Source organism: Chelonoidis abingdonii, chromosome 1 (genome assembly GCF_003597395.2).
Source record: "Chelonoidis abingdonii isolate Lonesome George chromosome 1, CheloAbing_2.0, whole genome shotgun sequence".
In the NCBI taxonomy this organism is placed as follows: Eukaryota; Metazoa; Chordata; order Testudines; family Testudinidae; genus Chelonoidis; species Chelonoidis abingdonii.
In genome coordinates, this window is record NC_133769.1 from 141,723,104 (window position 1) to 141,742,181 (window position 19,078).

The following is a 19,078-nucleotide window of genomic DNA, read 5'->3' on the forward strand; positions in this document are numbered from 1 at the left end:
AGGTGTTGGAGAACAAAGAGATCAGGTGGCCTCCTAATGCCTGGAAAAGAGACAAAGGCCAGAGGAGAGAGTGTCAGTGCCTGTTTGGACTTCCGGGAAGTGCATGGTGTGGAAGAGGATGCTGGGATGCTTTGGAACTACTCCATAACAAAGCCAGTCAGGACTCTGGGGAGCCTCCTCTCTCTGAGCATACTGTCTCCAGAGCAAGACGCTTACACCTTCCTGGGTCTGACCTCAGAGCATTCAGCATGCCCTTCCACACTGTGCGCTTTCCCGCAGCGAGTCTGCCCAGGCAGTCCTGGGGCAACCAGAGGTCCCTGCACCCCAACTCTGCAGTCAGAGATGTGACTCAGCCAGCCAGTAAAACAGAAGGTTTATTAGATGACAGGATCACAGTCTAAAACAAAGCTGTAGGTACAGAAAACAGGACCCTCAGTCAGGTCCATCTTGGAGGGTGGGAGCCTAGACCCAAGTTCTGGGCTCTCCCCATTTCCCCAGCCAGCTCCAAACTGACACTCCCTCCTCTAGCCTTTGTGTCTCTTCTGGATCTCTTCTGATCTCTTTGTCCCCAGCACCTTTCAGTTGGCACCTTGCAGGGAAACTGAGGCACCCACAGAGTATTCAGAGAAAACATTAAGAACATTCCCACTTTTTCACAACAAGTGCAACAAAATATAATACCGTATATTGAAGCAGGCAAGTGCTGCTTCTGACTTTACACTTTAATTGACCCTTGTAATCTTGTGCGGTGCCGACATGCATTGTAGCTTCATTTTTATATGGCTTACAGGGCGACAGCGGGGGGGTGGGGGCCGGCACCACCATTTTGGGCACCACAAAAATTATACAAACCTGCCGCCTATGCCTCACCTGTGAGTGTGACCTGACTTCCCGCTGGGTGAGGGCTGTCAGGCTGTTTGGGAGGTGCTGGGGGGGAGGTGAGGCTGGCTGCCTACCTGCTGAGGAATGACAGTGAAAGTAACTCACTTCCTCGCAGGCAGCCAGGATTGGAATGGTCACACACGGCTGGGCTGGGGATAGCCAATAGCGTGTGCGAAAACTCAGGACAGGGGTTGGGTAGGCAGTGAGCAGATTGTCCCACTTTTATAGGGACAGTCCCAATTTTGGGTCTTTTCTTATATAGGCTCCTATTGCCCCCCCACCTCCCGTCCTGATTTTTCACACTTGCTGTCTGGTCCCCTAGGTGGGGGTAATTGGTGCCTATATAAGACCAAGCCCCAAATATCGAGAACTGGCCCTATAAAATCAGAACATCTGGATCTGGTCACCCTAGCTGGGGAGCGCATCTCTCCCCCGGACTGGCAGATGATCCATCTCATCCAGGGGAAGCTGCACAGGGCGGATGAGCTGCTGTGGCTCCATGGGTGCCCATCCCTGAGATCTAGATGCTGTGGCTAACTCACCATGCTGTCCGCAGTGAGCTGGCGGTGGTGCCTCATTGGGGCGTGTGATCGGACCTGAGGGTTTGCTGCTGCCTGTTGCCCACTCTGCACCCCAAGATGTGCCTGCAGTTTTCCACCTATCTCCTCTTCTACTGCAGCTGTTGAAACCAGCAGGCCGAGGACGTGGGTGGTGAGCCAAGCATGAAAGCAGTACTGTGTGCCATTTGATTGTCATTGAGCAAATTTGTTTGCCAAAATGCTTGCTAAGAATCCTGAATTCAATTATTAAATCATTATATTTTTTTTAAAAAAATCAATAAGTCTTAGCCAAAAACAGAAAAATTAAGTGTTGACAATTATTTGTGACAAGTTTGTATGGGGGAAGGGAGTGGAATCCATTTTTCATCAGAGAAACAAAATGTTGACTGACTTTCCTATACCGCCCTGTCACTGCGTAAATAGAGCCCTCCAACAACTGTAATAGTTCATCTCCTTACTAGTGTATAGAGCAGGGTGGCAACCTACGGCACATCGTGCCAAAGGTCACCGAGCTGATTTTTGATTACAGCAGTGGTGGGCTGAATGGCTCAGCCCACCGCTGCTCTGGGGATTCCCGGCTGCGCCCATTGCCACTCGGGGTCCCCAGCTGCCAGCCCCACTCAGCACCCGTTGCTGCTGGAGACCCAAGGAACCCCAGGCTGGCAGCAGGCCTGAGCAGGCCGCGGCTGAGACCCCAGCTGACCACTCAACCCACTGTCCGCCTGGGCTTCCATTCACTCAGCTGGCAAAACTGGGCTGAGCGGACTTAAAATTCAAACGAACAATAGGAAACAACAAGAGCAACTAATGACAAAGTGCCAAGAACCTAGAGCAGTGGTCCCCAACCTTTTTCGTCGACGGCGGCACCAGACGAAGGACCGTGGTGTGAGGACGAGCATCTGCCGAAATGCTGCCAACAATGGTCGGCAAGCATGTCATCCAGAGGCGTGGGCGCCAAAATGCCGCTGAAATTTCGGCGACATTTTTTTTTTGTCGGCAGATGCTCTCCTCGCGCCATATGCGGGTGCACTGAGAAGCCCCTGTGGGCACCCATGGCGCCCGGCGGGCACCACAACGTTGTGGACCCCTGACCTAGAGAGCCTCCTGAATGCATGTGATCATTTGAATTTAAATGAATTGAACTGTACGAAGATTGAGTTGTTGCCACATGCCAAAATCAATGATGGACCATTGTACAGTTTTTCATACCAGCAAACTTGCCACTCACGTATTCTACTGACAATTCCTGTAACAGTAGCATCAGGAGAACGGAGTTTCTCAAAACTAAAGCTCATTAAAAACTATATCTGTCCGCTCTACAATGAGTCAGGACACTTGACTGGTCTTGCTATTCTTACAATCGAACAAGACATCACTTGTCTTTGTCATACGATGACCATTATTACTGATTTGCAGCCAAAAAAGCCAGAAAGATTGCTTTAATTAAAAATCCTTGTTTCAATATCTCTTCATATAAATTCCAATAAAATGTTGAAAAATTAAAAAAATTATATTATTTGCATCATTCTGTTCAAATCGGCAATTTTTCCTATATGCGTGCTACTTTTTAGTGCTAGTTGATCAGCATTACAGTGTCCTTAATTAAGTAAACTGGTTTAGTAACGATGCTGTTGGCAAGTTTTCCAATACTGTAAGCTTATGTTTATGTTTTCTAAGAGCAAGACAGCACAGGGCACCAGTTTAAATAATCTCGCCTAGGGCACCAGAACAAATCCTAAGGATGGCCCCTGTCAGCACCCCCACTCACTCTGTATGAATCCAAGCCAAGATTGTGAATTACCCACCCGTTACACATCAAGCTGGGCTCATGATGAAAGAACACTTAGTCAAGGCCATTGACAAAATCACTATGCAAGCTCTGCATACTACCTTCTGTGCGAAAATTTCCCAGCCTTAAGCTGGATAGTCTATAGATATAATCGAACCGTGTCTTTGTTGGTTCTCCAAGCATAACGGTGAACTTCTCGAGATGATGCATTTGACCATCCACTGCGTGGCAAAGAAAGATCGCATGGAAAGCCTTCAGTTTAGTGGCAATAAATTTTCTCAGGAAACAACAAGGCAGACAACTACAGGTTGTTGGTGGAAAACCTCCTAAGGCGCTACAAAAGCCTTTGCGATTGCCAACATGTCACTCAAAAACGATACATTTTTTTGCACTGTCATACTAGATTTTTTTTCCACCGAACTGCGGAAGCACGTGAGCGAACGAGCACAGCGAGCAATTTCACCAGGACTATTGCAATAATGGAGAAACCGCTTGTCAGGCAAATGGAGCCCATCAAATGCTTGAGACTATTTGTGGACTAGTGACAGGCAGATGCTCCATTTAATTCGAATACAACAGAGACAAAGCACCAAAGAAGCCGAGTAGACACTGAATAGGACTAAACTATGTACAACGATAAATAGTTTTTTGCCAATTTTGTTTCATAATACTCCAATTTTATTTATATAAACCCTTTTTGCTGATTTTTAGAGTGTTACATAACACAGGTCAGCAGGTGAAAATATTATCATGTCCATAAAGGCAACCCATCATACACATGCAAAGACCTAGGTTTACAATTTTTTATGATTAAAACTCTTTACTATCCTACACAATATACATAATACATATATATGCAAATGTAAAACTTCAATATATCTTAGAAACAGTAGCCAGAACTCAGTTGTTTTTAATCTGTCATATGAATTCAGCACATCAAAATACATAATATAATACCACATTTTTATCTCTGAAGCAAGCAACGACTCCTCAATATAATATGTAGACCCAGTGCTGTTTGTGATTAATTTCTGATCCACTGCCCAAAGAAGACTCTTATCACCCAATTGTAGCACTGAGATCAACCGATGTGGATATTATTTAGTGTCAAATTGATTCTCACCATCTCTCGATGGTCCATGATGTAGATTCAGATCTGACTGTGCAACCCTCTGAAGAAACACATTTGTCAGAGAGGGTGATGGTTGCTTCCATACCTGGTGGACAGTGGCACACGGTAAAAAACCTGGGAAGCGTTTTGCCACCTTCTCAAATGCAGCGTCCTCCACCTTGCACCACGCACAACATCTTTGCCACTGCCACTAGCAACAGCAAAAAGACAAAAATAATCTTAATATTGTTCCAATCAGAAAGCGAGCACCTAAAAATCCCCCAACTTTACAGACTGAATTTGGAGCCACAAGGAAAATCAAAATATCATATAGTAGTCAACTCCTCTACCTCTTTTATTATTATTTTTTTTTTCTCCAAGACCCCCGTCCCCTCCCAGTCACTTACTTCCATATCTATTCTATCCTCTGTGCCGTCCCACTTCTATGGGTCGATATGCCCATCTCTTCAATGATAAGCCAAGCATCAACCTCTAAATGTTATCTGTAAGGAGACACCCTTTACTAGAGGGAGCGTGCACAACCATCTGAGTTATAGACACGGGATTACAGATCGCAAATTTCACTTCCAACAGACTATTGTGCTTGTGCCACCAAGGGACATCCCACATTTAACTGAGTGCTGCCCAAAACACCAGAGAGCAACCATAGAACAAGGCCAAACCGAAGCAACAGCTACAAAAACATTGGAGGTTAGAAGCAAATTTAAATGTTCTTTAATATCCTTGGGAGAGAACAATGATATGTAAAACTCTACATAGGGCACCTTCTCGCCTTTTTGAGTTTTGGCCATCTATCCTAACACCTATTGGAAACCATCTGTTCCTACTGGACGTGTTACAGCACGAACTCTTAATTGAGATGACAAAGTGCGAGGGTTGGTAGCAATCAAGACATTCTTTCAACAAAAATATGTTCTAACACTAGGCAAGCTATTTGTCCTCCTTTTCTAAGGTTTGTTCCCTGACTGGTACTGAGAAAAAACTGGATGTTGTTTTGACTGGTATTGGACAAGAGATGCCATTTTGAAGAGCATGCCATTCCGCCCCTATCACTGTGGCCTTCAGGGGGAAAAAATTAGGCTGTGGAATAGTTTTCCAGAGGAAGTGTTGGAAGCTCTATTTTTTTGACACATAGATTAGCCAAAGCTCTAAGATGGAGAAACATACTGAAAGGAAAAAGAAAACATCTGCCTGGCTGGATGGTTTGTTAGAACATTTAAATCCAAAAATAGGTGTTTAGGACCAAAGTCTAATATCCTAACTTATCCTTAATAGCACTTTGCTCCATAAATAATTTCATTGACTTTGTTGGCGCTATTCATGGAGTCAGATAGTATTCAACATAAGTAAGGGTATCAGAATCTGGTCCGTGGCAAAGGAGGGTTTCCCTGACTTCCTCCTTACAAATAAATTTGTAGAAGAACATTGATAGCAACATATTACTAAAAATCTCCAGCCCATGCATCTTCACTCAATTTTCTTTAATGCAATTTTGTTCCCTAAAGGAAAAATTCTTTTTAATCATTCCAAGAGTGGATACTTACTAGCCAGCACACTATTCATCTTATTTTTCATCCAAAAAAGAACAAAATTATATTCTTATATTATATTCCAGTGAATTTATATGTGAATAGATGCTGCTTGCAATATTTCAGTGAATTGAGTAGCTTCATTACAGAACATTTTTTTTTCAGGATGGTCAGAATAGTTTTCCCATAAGCACAGGCATAATATAAAATGTGTTTAGTTGTGTGGTCCCACTGATTAATTTTCTTTGTCATCACTTGATAGGAAGAAAATTGCTTCCAAGCCTGAAAAACTAAGAATAGGCAGATCTAGCGTCCTCCCTGTCATCATTAAATCAGGGAAAAAACAACAATTAACACAGGCAAAGGTAAGAGCACTTGATTTTCAGTCCTTTGCAGATCTCAGAGAGGTAGGTGTAACTTCCTGTTAAATCAGAATACGATGGTACTTTCTTGTGCCAGAAGTAGGAATAAATTGGCAGCTAAAACCAAGAGCTAAACTGAATGCAGAGTTGGAGGACACAAGAAGCTTTGTTAGTCTTCTGTGCACCTCCAACACAAGGGCGTCATAATCACAGACCCTGCGCTTGATGGAATTCAGGGATTTCTCAGGCCACATGTCTTGGGCTACACATTCCCCTAAACAGAGACAAGAGGGACCATGGTCCCTCCCATTCCAATCCATAGAACAGGCCGTGTTCGTCAGGGGAGCAGGCAGTACTATCTTAGCCTGCTTAATTCCCCTCTGTGTTGGCCACTCAGACTTGAATGCACAAAAGGAGTTAGGCACCTAAGTCTCAATTTTCGGACTGCTGCAATGCTCAAAAATCCAGCTCACTTATCACCTAAATTTTGTAGAATAAAAGTTGCCTACGTGCAGGTGTGACAGAGTCTTCTTAAAAGAGGGGCAGGGAGGAATTAGGCACGACACTCTTCATGGCCCCATACTTGTCCCTCCTCTTCCCTATGAGGCTCTGCCATCCCCAGTCAAGTTGGAGCTGGGCCGGGGAGCCTGGTCCCCTACATCTGCCAGGGCAGGGGGGCAAGAGCAGCCCCCAGTCTGTGTCCCTACCCCCACCCTCCCAGCATCTCTTACCCTGACCAAGCTCTGGCTTCTGGCCTGGCCTGGGGACAGGGCCACAGCCAGGCCATGGTAAGAGCCACTCAGGCAGCTGTGGGGAGCCACAGACCCTCCATCTGCCCTGGGTAGGGGGTGGGGACACAGGCCAGGATCTGTTCTCAGACTTTCTCACCCTGGGCAGGTGAAGGCTTCCAACAGCTCCCCAGGCTGCTCTTACCAGGCCCAGCTCCAGCTTCCGGTCCCCAAGGACCCGCCATAGGCGCCAACTCCATAGGTGCTCCGGGGCTGGAGCACCCATGGGGAAAAATTGGTGGGTGCTCAGCACCCACAGGCAGCTCCTCATCTCCCTGCCCAGCTCACCTCCGCCTCTTCCCCTGAGCGTGCCACATGCCTGCATTTTCCCTCTAGCTCCCAGTGCTTGTGCCACGAAACAGCTGTTTCACGTGGCTGGGAGGGAGGGAGGGGGGGAAGGGGGAACGCGGCATGCTCAAGGAAGAAGCGGGGCCAGAGCGGGGATTTGGGAAAGGGGTCCAACAGGGGCAGGGAGAGGTTGGAATGGGGGCAGGGCACGTGTGGGGGAAAAGGTGGGGGCAGGGGAACACGAGCACCACCAGCGCTGGGGAAAGTTGGTGCCTATGGGCCCCGCCCCCAGGTCAGGCCAGAAGCTGGTGCTCAAAAGTGGGAGGGCCACGGCCACTTAATCCCCCCCCTTCCATTCTGGCACCCCTGCCTGGGTGCTAATGTTACTGCCTCTGTGCGTGTGCATTGCCACTTCCCTCTATGAATCCACATGCCTAGCTCTGCNAAGAGCAGCCCCCAGTCTGTGTCCCTACCCCCACCCTCCCAGCATCTCTTACCCTGACCAAGCTCTGGCTTCTGGCCTGGCCTGGGGACAGGGCCACAGCCAGGCCATGGTAAGAGCCACTCAGGCAGCTGTGGGGAGCCACAGACCCTCCATCTGCCCTGGGTAGGGGGTGGGGACACAGGCCAGGATCTGTTCTCAGACTTTCTCACCCTGGGCAGGTGAAGGCTTCCAACAGCTCCCCAGGCTGCTCTTACCAGGCCCAGCTCCAGCTTCCGGTCCCCAAGGACCCGCCATAGGCGCCAACTCCATAGGTGCTCCGGGGCTGGAGCACCCATGGGGAAAAATTGGTGGGTGCTCAGCACCCACAGGCAGCTCCTCATCTCCCTGCCCAGCTCACCTCCGCCTCTTCCCCTGAGCGTGCCACATGCCTGCATTTTCCCTCTAGCTCCCAGTGCTTGTGCCACGAAACAGCTGTTTCACGTGGCTGGGAGGGAGGGGGGGAAGGGGGAACGCGGCATGCTCAAGGAAGAAGCGGGGCCAGAGCGGGGATTTGGGAAAGGGGTCCAACAGGGGCAGGGAGAGGTTGGAATGGGGGCAGGGCACGTGTGGGGGAAAAGGTGGGGGCAGGGGAACACGAGCACCACCAGCGCTGGGGAAAGTTGGTGCCTATGGGCCCCGCCCCCAGGTCAGGCCAGAAGCTGGTGCTCAAAAGTGGGAGGGCCACGGCCACTTAATCCCCCCCCTTCCATTCTGGCACCCCTGCCTGGGTGCTAATGTTACTGCCTCTGTGCGTGTGCATTGCCACTTCCCTCTATGAATCCACATGCCTAGCTCTGCCTCCAATAGTGATTCACAAACCAGGCGAAGATAAGTTTTTAGCTGCCCAAGTCATGTGATGTGCCGTGCAGGTCCCAATCTGGTAAGCGTGCTCAGAGGGCACCTACCAGATTGCCTGCCCTCCCTCCCCCTGGTGAGTTCACACAATAACAGCTGGGGGAGGGGAGGGAAGGAGGACTTCCCTCAAAACTTTTAGCCTAGTGGTTAGGGAACACACCTGGGAGAGGTGGGAGACTCTTGTTCAAGCTCCACTTCTACTTGAGAGGGAGAAGGGATTTGAACAGGGCTCTTCTGCCTCTTAGGGTCTGTCTACACTGCAATTAAACACCCAGGGCTGGCCCACACCAGCTGACTCAAGCTTGTGGGGCTTGGGCTGTGGGGCTGTTTAACTGCAGTGAAGATGTTCTGGCATGGGTTGCAGCCTGCGCTTTGGGACACCTCCCACCCAAACCTCGCAGGGTTCTAGAGCCCAGGCTCCAGCACAAGCCCAGACATCTGTACTGCAATTAAACTGCCTCACAGTCTGATCCCTGCAAGCCTGAGTCATTTGGCACAGGCCAGCCACAGGTTTTCAATTGCAGTGTAGACATACCCTTCGCTGAGTGCTTTAATTACTGAGCTATGGGATAGTCCAATGTGGGGCTGGCTCAGCCTCTCCTGTTGAAATTACTGCACTCTGGATAAGTAATGAGAGAGTCATTGGACTGGATCCTGGGTGTTCTCTAACCACTGGGCTAAAGAGTCATTGTCATGCACATATGCAGGTGCTCTTGCTCACTCTCATTCCCTCTTTCACCCCCCAACCAACTCTTTAGCAATGTAGGTGCCTACAGGTACAAGAGAGGGTTTGCAGCTGAGATAGTCACCACCCAGCAGTAGGCACTCAGGGGGGAGGGATAGCTCAATGGTTTGAGCATTGGACTGCTAAACCCAGCATTATGAGCTCAGTCCTTGAGGGGGCCATTTAGGGAACTGGTGTTTTTAAAAAAAAAAAAAAAGTCTTGGAATTTGCCCTGCTTTGAGCAGGGTATTGGACTAGTTGATCTCCTGAGGTCCCTTCTGTCTATGATAGGGGCAAGGTTTAGCTTATAGGCATTTTCCTACCTATCCTCTTGGCTTTTGTTAAGTGCATTCTAAGGCGCCTACCTCTCCCTGTTCATTGTATAGGAGTTTAGGTGCCTAACTCAGGATTTGTAAAGTTAGGTGTTGTGACGCGGCGCATCGCATGCATAACTCCTTTTGTGCATTCAGGCCTCAGTGCTTCCCTCCTGGCTCTATGCCACTGGAGGACCCCACCTCTGCAGGATGTGCTTTACAGAACCAGGTACAGCAGCTGTACAGCCATAATCTAGTGACAGTGCAACACAAAGGGGCAGGGTCACTTGGAGATATCTAGCCCACTGTGTTGAAGATCACACGTTGCACGTTGATATGTCTACAATGCAGGACAATGGTTATACTTTGAATTGGGCTTAGCAGGCCAGTCAATACTCAAACAAAAAGGGGGATTTGGGGATTAATAGTCATTCAAAAGCAATTGAGGCCTATTCCTGTTCCCACTGAGCCCAGTTTTGCCATTGGTGTCAATTAGAGCAGAAGCAGGGCATCGGTGAAGCAGTCACTTGTCCTTTGACATTTTTCTTCACTTCGTAATACTGAAAACCTAGACCTAGAAATGCTGTGGTTGCATTGGCTAGTGATTGTGGATGTATAGTAAACTGCCAATATTTGCATAAAAGAAGGACTGTGCTATTAACAGGTTTTGTAGTTATTATATGTATGTTTTCCTTTGGGTTGGATTAGCCACTAATCATTTCAAGCAATGCATTTAGTTTCATTCTGCTCTTTACTTAGTAATTCACTGCTTGCCTATCTTTTTGTGCTTCAAGTGCTACTGCCTTTTTTGTCCAGTACTTGTCTGAAACTGTGGAGCCTTGTGTTTATCAGCAGTACACAGCATGTATTAACTATAATCTCTGTTCTGAAGCCCACTTTTCCAGCTTCCATTTCCATGATCAGGATCCATCAAGGCATTGTCTTTTGCTGGTGGCAATGAGATTCTCTATATGACTCTTTTATTCTGATACAGTGCAGTGTTTTTCATAAATCATGGGTGCGTGGCAGAGCTCACATTTTCTTACTCTCTCACCATGCTTACAGCATATCCCTGCCATCCTCCCATGCTACATGTCAGTGTAATATGCTGTGAACAAAACTGTACAGTGAAAATTTAAAGGTGGTCCTAGCTCCCTCTCCCCATCTTCTCGCTATGATATTTATATGGTCCCCATCACCAAAGTATCTGAGTACCTCACAATCTTTAATGTATTTATCCTCACAACATCCCCATGAGGGAGGGAAGTGCTATTAGCCCCATTTTGCAGATGGGAAATTGAGGCACAAAAAAGCAAAGTGACATGCCCAAGGTCATCTTGAGTTTCACTGTCAAAGGAGCCTTGGGGAGAACATCCACAGTCTCTCTTAAACTGGGGGTTGGGACCCCTCAGGGGGTCACAAGGTTATTATGGGGGGGGGTCACGAGCTGTCAGCCTCCACTCCAAACCCTGCTTTGCCTCCAGCATTCATAATGGTGTTCAATATATAAAAAAGTGTTTTTAATTTATAAGGGGGGGGTCACATTCAGAGGCTTGCTGTGTGACAGGAGTCACTAGTACAAAAGTTTGAGAACCACTGCTCTAAAAGATGCTATTTATTTGCTTTCCTCATGAAAACAAAAGTGATAATGTTAAAGTAAGATATTTTTTAACTCCCCACCCACAAATAGTCATCTTTTTCCTTTTGGGACTGATTTCCTAGCCTATTGATGAATAGAAAAAAAAATCTCTTTGAAAATAAATTAGAGTTGTCAATCTACATAGTCACTTATACATTTTTAACCTATTGTGATGGCTGTTAGCCAGGCTATGGTGCACATTTTACTGCTATTGATTATTACTGTAATGTATTTTGCCTAAGGCTCTGTGGAAGGGTTCGATGAATTTCCTTGGGAAAGCAGGGGAAAATGGTAATGTGATGATGAAACTGGGAAGAGTGAGTGGATGAAAGATTTGCAGAGGTGAGAGTGGAACACCAGAGAGCGCTGAAATTCCAAACGAAATCTTATCTGTGTTAACAATCGATTCCAATTGCATCTGACAAGTTCAATACCCTATTACTTCTGCTGGTGTCTAGGTCACTGAAACTATGCAGAATTTAATGGAGCAGATTGCATAGCTTTCTTGCTTTTCTTTGAACTTTCTTGAGTGATCAGGGAGCATCTGCTCTTACTGGTAGTCGCCTTTCCCCCCCATAATAACATATTGTTGATCTCCATTCTTTAAGTTCCCAGTGGACTATATGATAGCAATCCTCAGGTGACTTGGTTGTCTCTTGTCACTGTTGGTGTTTATGATTTTCACTTTCATCAGTTTGTCCAAATTCTGCTTGTACATACACAGTGAAACGGATTGTGGCTTGTCACTGCAGTTGCCGTCAGGGTCCCAGTATCAGCCTTGGTCCAAATGTCTGTTCAATCATTCGTACCCATGGCTAGCAGGAGTAATCAGTGGTCCAACAGAACAGAAGAGAATGCTCGAAATAAGATGTGCCCTTTGGCTACCCGCTTAGCTATTAATGCTGGAATGGGGCTTGCTGATTATACAGCAGCATTAGCCTGTACGGAAGGTACTGAACATGGCACACAGAGTGCCTGCTATATAGTTTGTTGTATTTTGAGATCACCATTTCCAAGTAAATATGTGAGTTAGAGCTGGCAAAATTAACTTGGCTAGCACAAGCTGGATTTCACAGCTACACTGGGGAGAAAAGCCTGTATTTACTTTCCTCCACCTACAATTATAAAAGATTCAACAATATTTCAATATATATTTAATACTGGGTACATTAGGGTCAGTTTTTGGATGTTACAAACAAATTTCAAAAATGATTGAGCCAAGGGCAGCCACAGTTTAAAGCTAATAAAAATTAAGTAGTAAAGAGGAAACAAAATTCTTGGATAAGAATTGTGTACATCCTGTTATATTTGTTACCTCTTTTCTCTTGCCCTAACCTGCTTGTTTGTCCACCTGGTATTTCTTGTCTTTTAGGCTGTAAGCTTTTTGGGGTAGGGCCTGAAATTGACGACATGTTTGTACAGCACCTAGCTGATTGAGACCTTTTAAACACTACCATAACTGTTAAATAATAGTTATGTTAATAAAACATAATAGAGACACTTTCTGCAACCTGCAGTTTGACACCCACTTCAAACCCACCTCCAGACCCATGAGGGTGACTCACCCTCATCCTGAGGCTCTCAGCCTCTCCATCCTCTCCTCAGACTTGATAGGAGGGGTGGAACACGAGGTTTATGCCACTTCTGTGATAAGGTGGGTGGTAGGGAAGCCCAAGCTCTCCCACTCAACTCTCTGTTTTGCGCTAATTACTAACTCCATGAACTTCCCTGAAGTTATGATATACACTGGTGCGAGATAAGAATTAAGCCCGTATGCTCCACTGAAATGAGTGTATTTTGAGGAAAGTGTCTGTGTGTGTGTCTCCTCTGAGGCCCACTCACGTTTCTCCTTTTTAATACCTTTATTTTTGACCCATTCTTCCAGCCAAAGAGGTTTGAAAGTCATCTCCCTGCAGAGCTCTTCAATGCCACTCCTGGATTAGTTGGAGAGAGTGTCATTAAGGTAATGGCAGGTGCTCAAGAAACCCTGGGTTTAAATTAACAATTGTGCAAAGGCAGAGCCAACAGGTCACATTTCCCTGGCCACCCAGTGGGCTACGTAACACCAGGGAAGGAGGGACCTATCCTTGTGTACACTCCTTCTTTCATTCTAAACCTGTCTGCACCTCGCAGATCCAGTCAAGCCTTCCATCCGTTAAACCACTGGGTGGCAGTGAGAGATGTGCCTGGTACCCAAATTCAGACCTGTATCATCAGTAAGCTGACATACCTGGCATACCTTTGAATGACTTCTGTGTACATTTCTGATTTTGTCTGTGCGCTTCCCTCTGCCAGAAGATAATTTCTGATCAGATTTCCTACAGCTTAAATGTAGTATTATTTCTTGTTGTTCTAAGGACATTATTACCTTGTGCACTGTCACTGAATTTATCTCACTCGTGGCATCCCTTCACGCAGGAAAAGGAAGCAAGTGCTGTTGTTCACAATATGAAACAAGACTGTGAAAAAACCAGTACCAACTTGGGTCAGATTAATTCCTGTGCATATGGTAAGCAATGAAATTATAACCATCTTTCCTAATATTTAAATGAGAAAATAGCCTCACTAAAATTGCTTATCCATATAAAAATTCATGAGAGAGTCTTATTACTAAATTTCCCTCAAGTCATAAAAAGAACCATTTATAAAAGATCTGTTTCTGTAGAAATAGCAACACTAGAGCATAATTTCTAACACAAACCTCCCTCCCCGCAAGGGGAGAGATTTTTCATTTGTAGCTAAATGAAGCAAAATTTACATATGTACTCTTTTATTTAAATTAATGTAAATTTCCTACGAGTGAGGCTTTGCAGCATCAAACTATTGATTAAAATTCTTTCTTTCTTTCTTTCTTTCTTTCTTTCTTAACACTTGTTTACAGAGCCCTGCGTGGACATAAAAATTTGTATCTGCATCTGATACATAATCTGCAAACATGGTCCATAGATAACTGAGGATATAAAGTGGATATCCACAAATTTGCAGGGCTCTACTTATTTAGCTCCTTCTTGGCCAAATCCTGCTTGCCTTAATGTGAGAAGTCCCACTGGTTTCAATCAAGTGCCTAACACCTTTCCATGCTGATATAAATTCTTTGGAGACGCTGAGATATAAATTTGGTAAAGCAAAACTTTTTCTTGGGCTAATTCAAGATGGTCTTAGACCCTTCCTCCTCAAAAGCAAAGTTAATTTATTTAATATTTTTTATTAGTTATCATTAGTCAATGAAATTTACATATGCATATGCAACATACTGTAAACTGAGATTACACTAATGCCTTAATTTAGCACAGCACACAAACACTTGCATAACTTTAAGCACAAGTAATCCTATTGGGATTATTCATATGCTTAAAATTGAGCAGGTGCTTAAGTGCTTTGCTCCCACTGAGATGTTGCCTCTTAATGGATTTTGTGCCTGATATATATTCATTCAAGTCGCATTTGAGCATTCAGTTTGATAACAGCACTTGCACCACAGACTATGGTCTAAGGCCTGGTCTGCGCTTAAAAATTAGATTGATTTAGCTATCTTACTCAGGGCTTGATACATTTTGCACCCTTAGTGTGGTAGTTATGTCAGCCTAAATCTCATTGTAGATGCACCTAGGCCAATGGAAAAATTCTTCCACTGACCTAGCTACTGCATCTCGGAGAGATGGATTAGCCACATTGATGAGAAAACCCCTTCCATTGCTGTAGGAAGTGTCTAAACTATGGTGCTACAGCAGCACGTACCCTAAGACCCACTGACTTTCAGTGAGACTTAAGCTCCTAGACCAGATTTTAAAAGGTATTTGGGTACCTAAAGTTGCAGACAGACCCCTAGAGGAATTTTCAAATGTGTATCTAACTCCCATTTTGGGAATCAAGACACATTTGAAAATCCCATTAGGTGCCTAGATACTGAAATAAATTTAAAATTTGGCCCTAAGGCCCAGATCCTCAAAGGTATTTAGATTCCTGACTTCCACTGAAATCAGTGGGAATTAGGAGCCTAAATATCTTCAAGGTTTTGGGTCTATGTGCCTATGTCACTTTTGAAAATTGGATTTAGGCTCCGAAATGATTAAAAAACAAACTACAAATGTCTTAAATATATTTACCAAAAAAAAAAAAAAAATTAGGAAGCTGCCATCTTGACAATTTGACACTGTCATTTGAGACAAAGGCATTGCAGATCCAAATCTGCAGGAATGGGAGCCTTTCAGAATTTCTGCAAGCTAAGTTGTATTGCTTTGGAAAATGGCTAAATGAATGGGGGTTAAAATGGTCTTTTTTTGGATAATAGCCTTTGCCTTGTAACAACCGTGAAAGTCTTATGTATTTCATGCATTAACATGGGAACCGTATTCTCTAAAACCTATTCTATACCATTAATTTAGCTCTGTGGTCCCCAGACTGTGGGCATGACTCCTAAAGGGGCAGGGAAGAACATTTGGGGTGGGGCGTGGCAGAACCCAGACCAGCCCCCACAGGAGGCATGGAGGGAGCACCCAGGGCCGGCGCTTCCATTTAGGCGACTTAGGTGGTCGCCTAGCACACCAGGATTTGGGAGGGCAGTAGATTGCTCCAGTGGACTTCCCGCAGGCTTGCCTGTGGACGGTCCGCTGGTCCCGTGGCTCCGGTGGAGCATTCGCAGGCACGCCTGCGGCAGGTCCACCGGAGCCGTGGGACCAGCAGATCGTCCGCAGGAACGCCTGCGGGAGGTCCACAGGAGCTGCAGGACTGGCGAGCCAGCCCTGCGCCTAGGGCGCCAAAAACCCTGGCACCTCTCTGGGAGCACCCCCAGCCCTGCTCTGTCCCCATCTCCACTCTGGCTCCACCCCCAGCTGCGGCCCTCAGCCCTGACTATGGCTCCACTCCCGGTTCTGGCCTTAGCCCCCAGCTCCTGTCCCCAGCCATGGCTCCTGGCTCCCAGTCGCAGCCTGGCCCCGCTCCTGGCCCAGGCTTCGGCTCCAGCTGCATCTGCGGCTTCAGCTTTGGCCTGAACCACAGCCCCACTTCTGGCCCTGGCTCCCGACCCCTGGCTCCCAACCACGGGGGCACAGGCAGATTATATTAGGGGTCGGGAGGGCATGAGGTAAAACATTTGGGGACCATTGGTCTACTCTAGAGCTTCTATTAGGAAATATAAATACAATAGCTAGACCCAATATTCTTGATATTTTCCATATCAAAAAGCTAAAGGAAAAGATATATTACTATTTTTAAAAGAATGTGTTTGTACCTCATAAAGCTACAGAAAAGGGCTCACTCAAAGCAGATGTAATGGTACTGTATGCCTCAAGGAAGCGGTAATCAGGTATGGATCCTCTTAGCTGTAGGTCACTGGTTTAAAATTGCCCCAGATATGTAATAACTCAAAGTTGTTTCCTACTGATGGCTGTTTTGTGGCCAATGAATGTGTGACATGAATTAGTGGTCTCAGTTCAGTTCCTATAGGACAGCTGGCCTGACTGGTGGCAATCTCAGAAGTGAGCATAAGAAATGAAGCTATGGAGACTGATGTATCCTCTCATCCTTATAAGTGGTTCTTTCCAATCAGGACTAAAACACACTTCCCTACCAATGTAAATGATCTGATCAGTGTAAATGAGATTAGAAACTTTTTACTTCTGCTATCTGTTCTGTAGCTTAGCTCTTCACATGCTTTGTTGATAACAAAAATAAAATGTAAGTTTCAAAACAATACAATGTCCTACTTAAAAGTGACTGATTGCTGTGCTGAATGTGCTGTCCTTCAGGTTTATGTCTCTATTAATGCAATTTGCTGTAGCCTTCCTTGTCAATTTTGAGCCAACTTCAATTTACCAAGAGTTTCCACATAGCACTTCATCTTCTTTTGTGTGTGTGATGGGAGGGGGAGAAAAGACAGCCAGGATTAATTGTCTGTTCTCTTGCTTCTATCATTGAGTTTTTCTCTCAATTCATATCTGTCAAGGCTTCTAGGAACAAAAATTAATCTTTTTCATTTTCTTATATTTCTTTGCAAAGTCCATTTTGTGTGAAGTTCTACTTTTGCCCCATTTTAAATGACTCAATATATTTTTAATTTTAAGAAAAAAACCTAATCAGTAGGTCTCACCATAGCGTGGGAGAACCTAACAAAAATTATCACCACAATACAAAGGCCCACATGCAGTGATTTACTTCTTTCTTCCCCTGAGGCAGCCTAGCGAATCATCTTCTTTAGTTGGTAAAACATGTTTTATGCTTTGTTCTGCAAGTGGTGAGATTTGTGGTATTTCTAATCTCTTCAATGAGTTCCATAGTGAGCCAGTTACTGAGAAAATTCTATCCCTTGCTTTCTTAAGTTTTCCTCTCAAGGTAAGCAGTTTCATAGTGACTGGGGAATATAACTCTCTGTGGAAAAGTGTACTTTACTGTAAACATGTTCTTCTAGACACAGAAGAGTTAGGAACATAGAATTTTCCATATCAGATTACTAATTCATCTGCTCTGCTTTCTACCCTTGGCAGTGGTTAATAAATTACACTTCCAAGGAAAGTGACCAATTCCCCCCATGACACACTTGGCAAATTGTGCAGTCCTGGAAGTGTGGGAGCTTCCCTTTGCTTAACTTTTAGCTTGTATTGCCACAAAATTTGGTCACAAAATTATCCAGTTCTTTAAAACCAAGCCAAAGTATTTGACTATGTCACCATACTGTCACTTGATGATTTCCGAGGCAGGAAAAAAAGGAATGAGGGAGAAGTCAAACTACTTTTTCATTTTTACATCTGTGGGTGCAGCCTAACCTCCATCATACATTTCCATTGCATGGCTCATTTTTGTGATTTTTTTTCTTTGCATGCTCAGAATAAGAAACCTTGATGGGCACTTACTGGAACTTCACTGTAATTGGGTCTACAAACCCCATATTGAACATAGAGGGGAGAGGAGAGTCTGTCCTGTTTACAAGCAAGCAGCTTGATCACAATCCCATGTAGGTAGAGCTGCCAAGCACGGATAGAGGTTATAAAGGCAAGAGTACAGAGAGGGTAAGGGAGTCAGAAGGGTCTGGGACAGCAAGGTGGCTACAGCTGAGCACCGGGCTGCCTCCAATAAAACAGTCAGGAGACTGAAAGAGACTGCAAGCCCAAAAAGTGAAGGACTGACAGGCTTAATTGAAGGTGGGGGTCCAGGAACTGACCTGACTGAGAGCAAACTAAGGATGGTCAGTCAGGAGATGCTGAGGCTCCTCAAGAGACCACCGCAAGAGGCAGTGACAGTCACCCTACCCCAGTCCATACTAACCTACTCCTTGAACAAGAGAAGGCAGTATAACAGTCAGAGTACACAGCCATCCACCCGTGGAAAAGATCCACAATAAAGAAAAGGCCTTAAGTGTAGATAGTAATTTTATAACACAGAATATTTATTCTGGTACTTTTGACGCAGCTGAAGCTTTCTGTTTGATTTTTAATTATGTTGTCTCTTAATTAAGCAATATTCCTTTAAAGGGAGTGGCCCAGGTGGAAATGCATTGATCTTGAATGGGCACAGAACATAACATTATTAAGGAACACTGCTATTCATTGTTTGCAGTGATGATGTAGCTGTGTTGCTTCCAGGATATCAGAGCAACAAGATGGGTAAGGTAATATCTATTACTGGACTAAATTCTGTTGGTGAAAGAGACAACTTTTCAAGCTACATAGAGCTACTCCCTAATTCCCCCTCACCCCCCTTTTTTTGTCCTGTGATTGTAGAGGTGTTAACAGGCCAC

At 45.3% G+C, this 19,078-nt stretch overlaps 1 protein-coding gene across 1 annotated transcript in view; it reads left to right on the forward strand.

Annotated features, from left to right (window-relative positions):
* The first annotated feature begins 6,163 nt into the window (after nt 1-6,163).
* Nucleotides 6,164-19,078, forward strand: part of DYRK4 (dual specificity tyrosine phosphorylation regulated kinase 4) — a 90,241-nt gene continuing 77,326 nt past the window's right edge. Inside the window, exons 1-2 of the mRNA XM_075070795.1 lie at nt 6,164-6,257; nt 13,765-13,855. Of these exons, the coding sequence (XP_074926896.1) occupies nt 13,795-13,855 (61 nt within the window). The 5' untranslated portion in view covers nt 6,164-6,257; nt 13,765-13,794. The remainder of the gene's footprint in view (nt 6,258-13,764; nt 13,856-19,078) is intronic.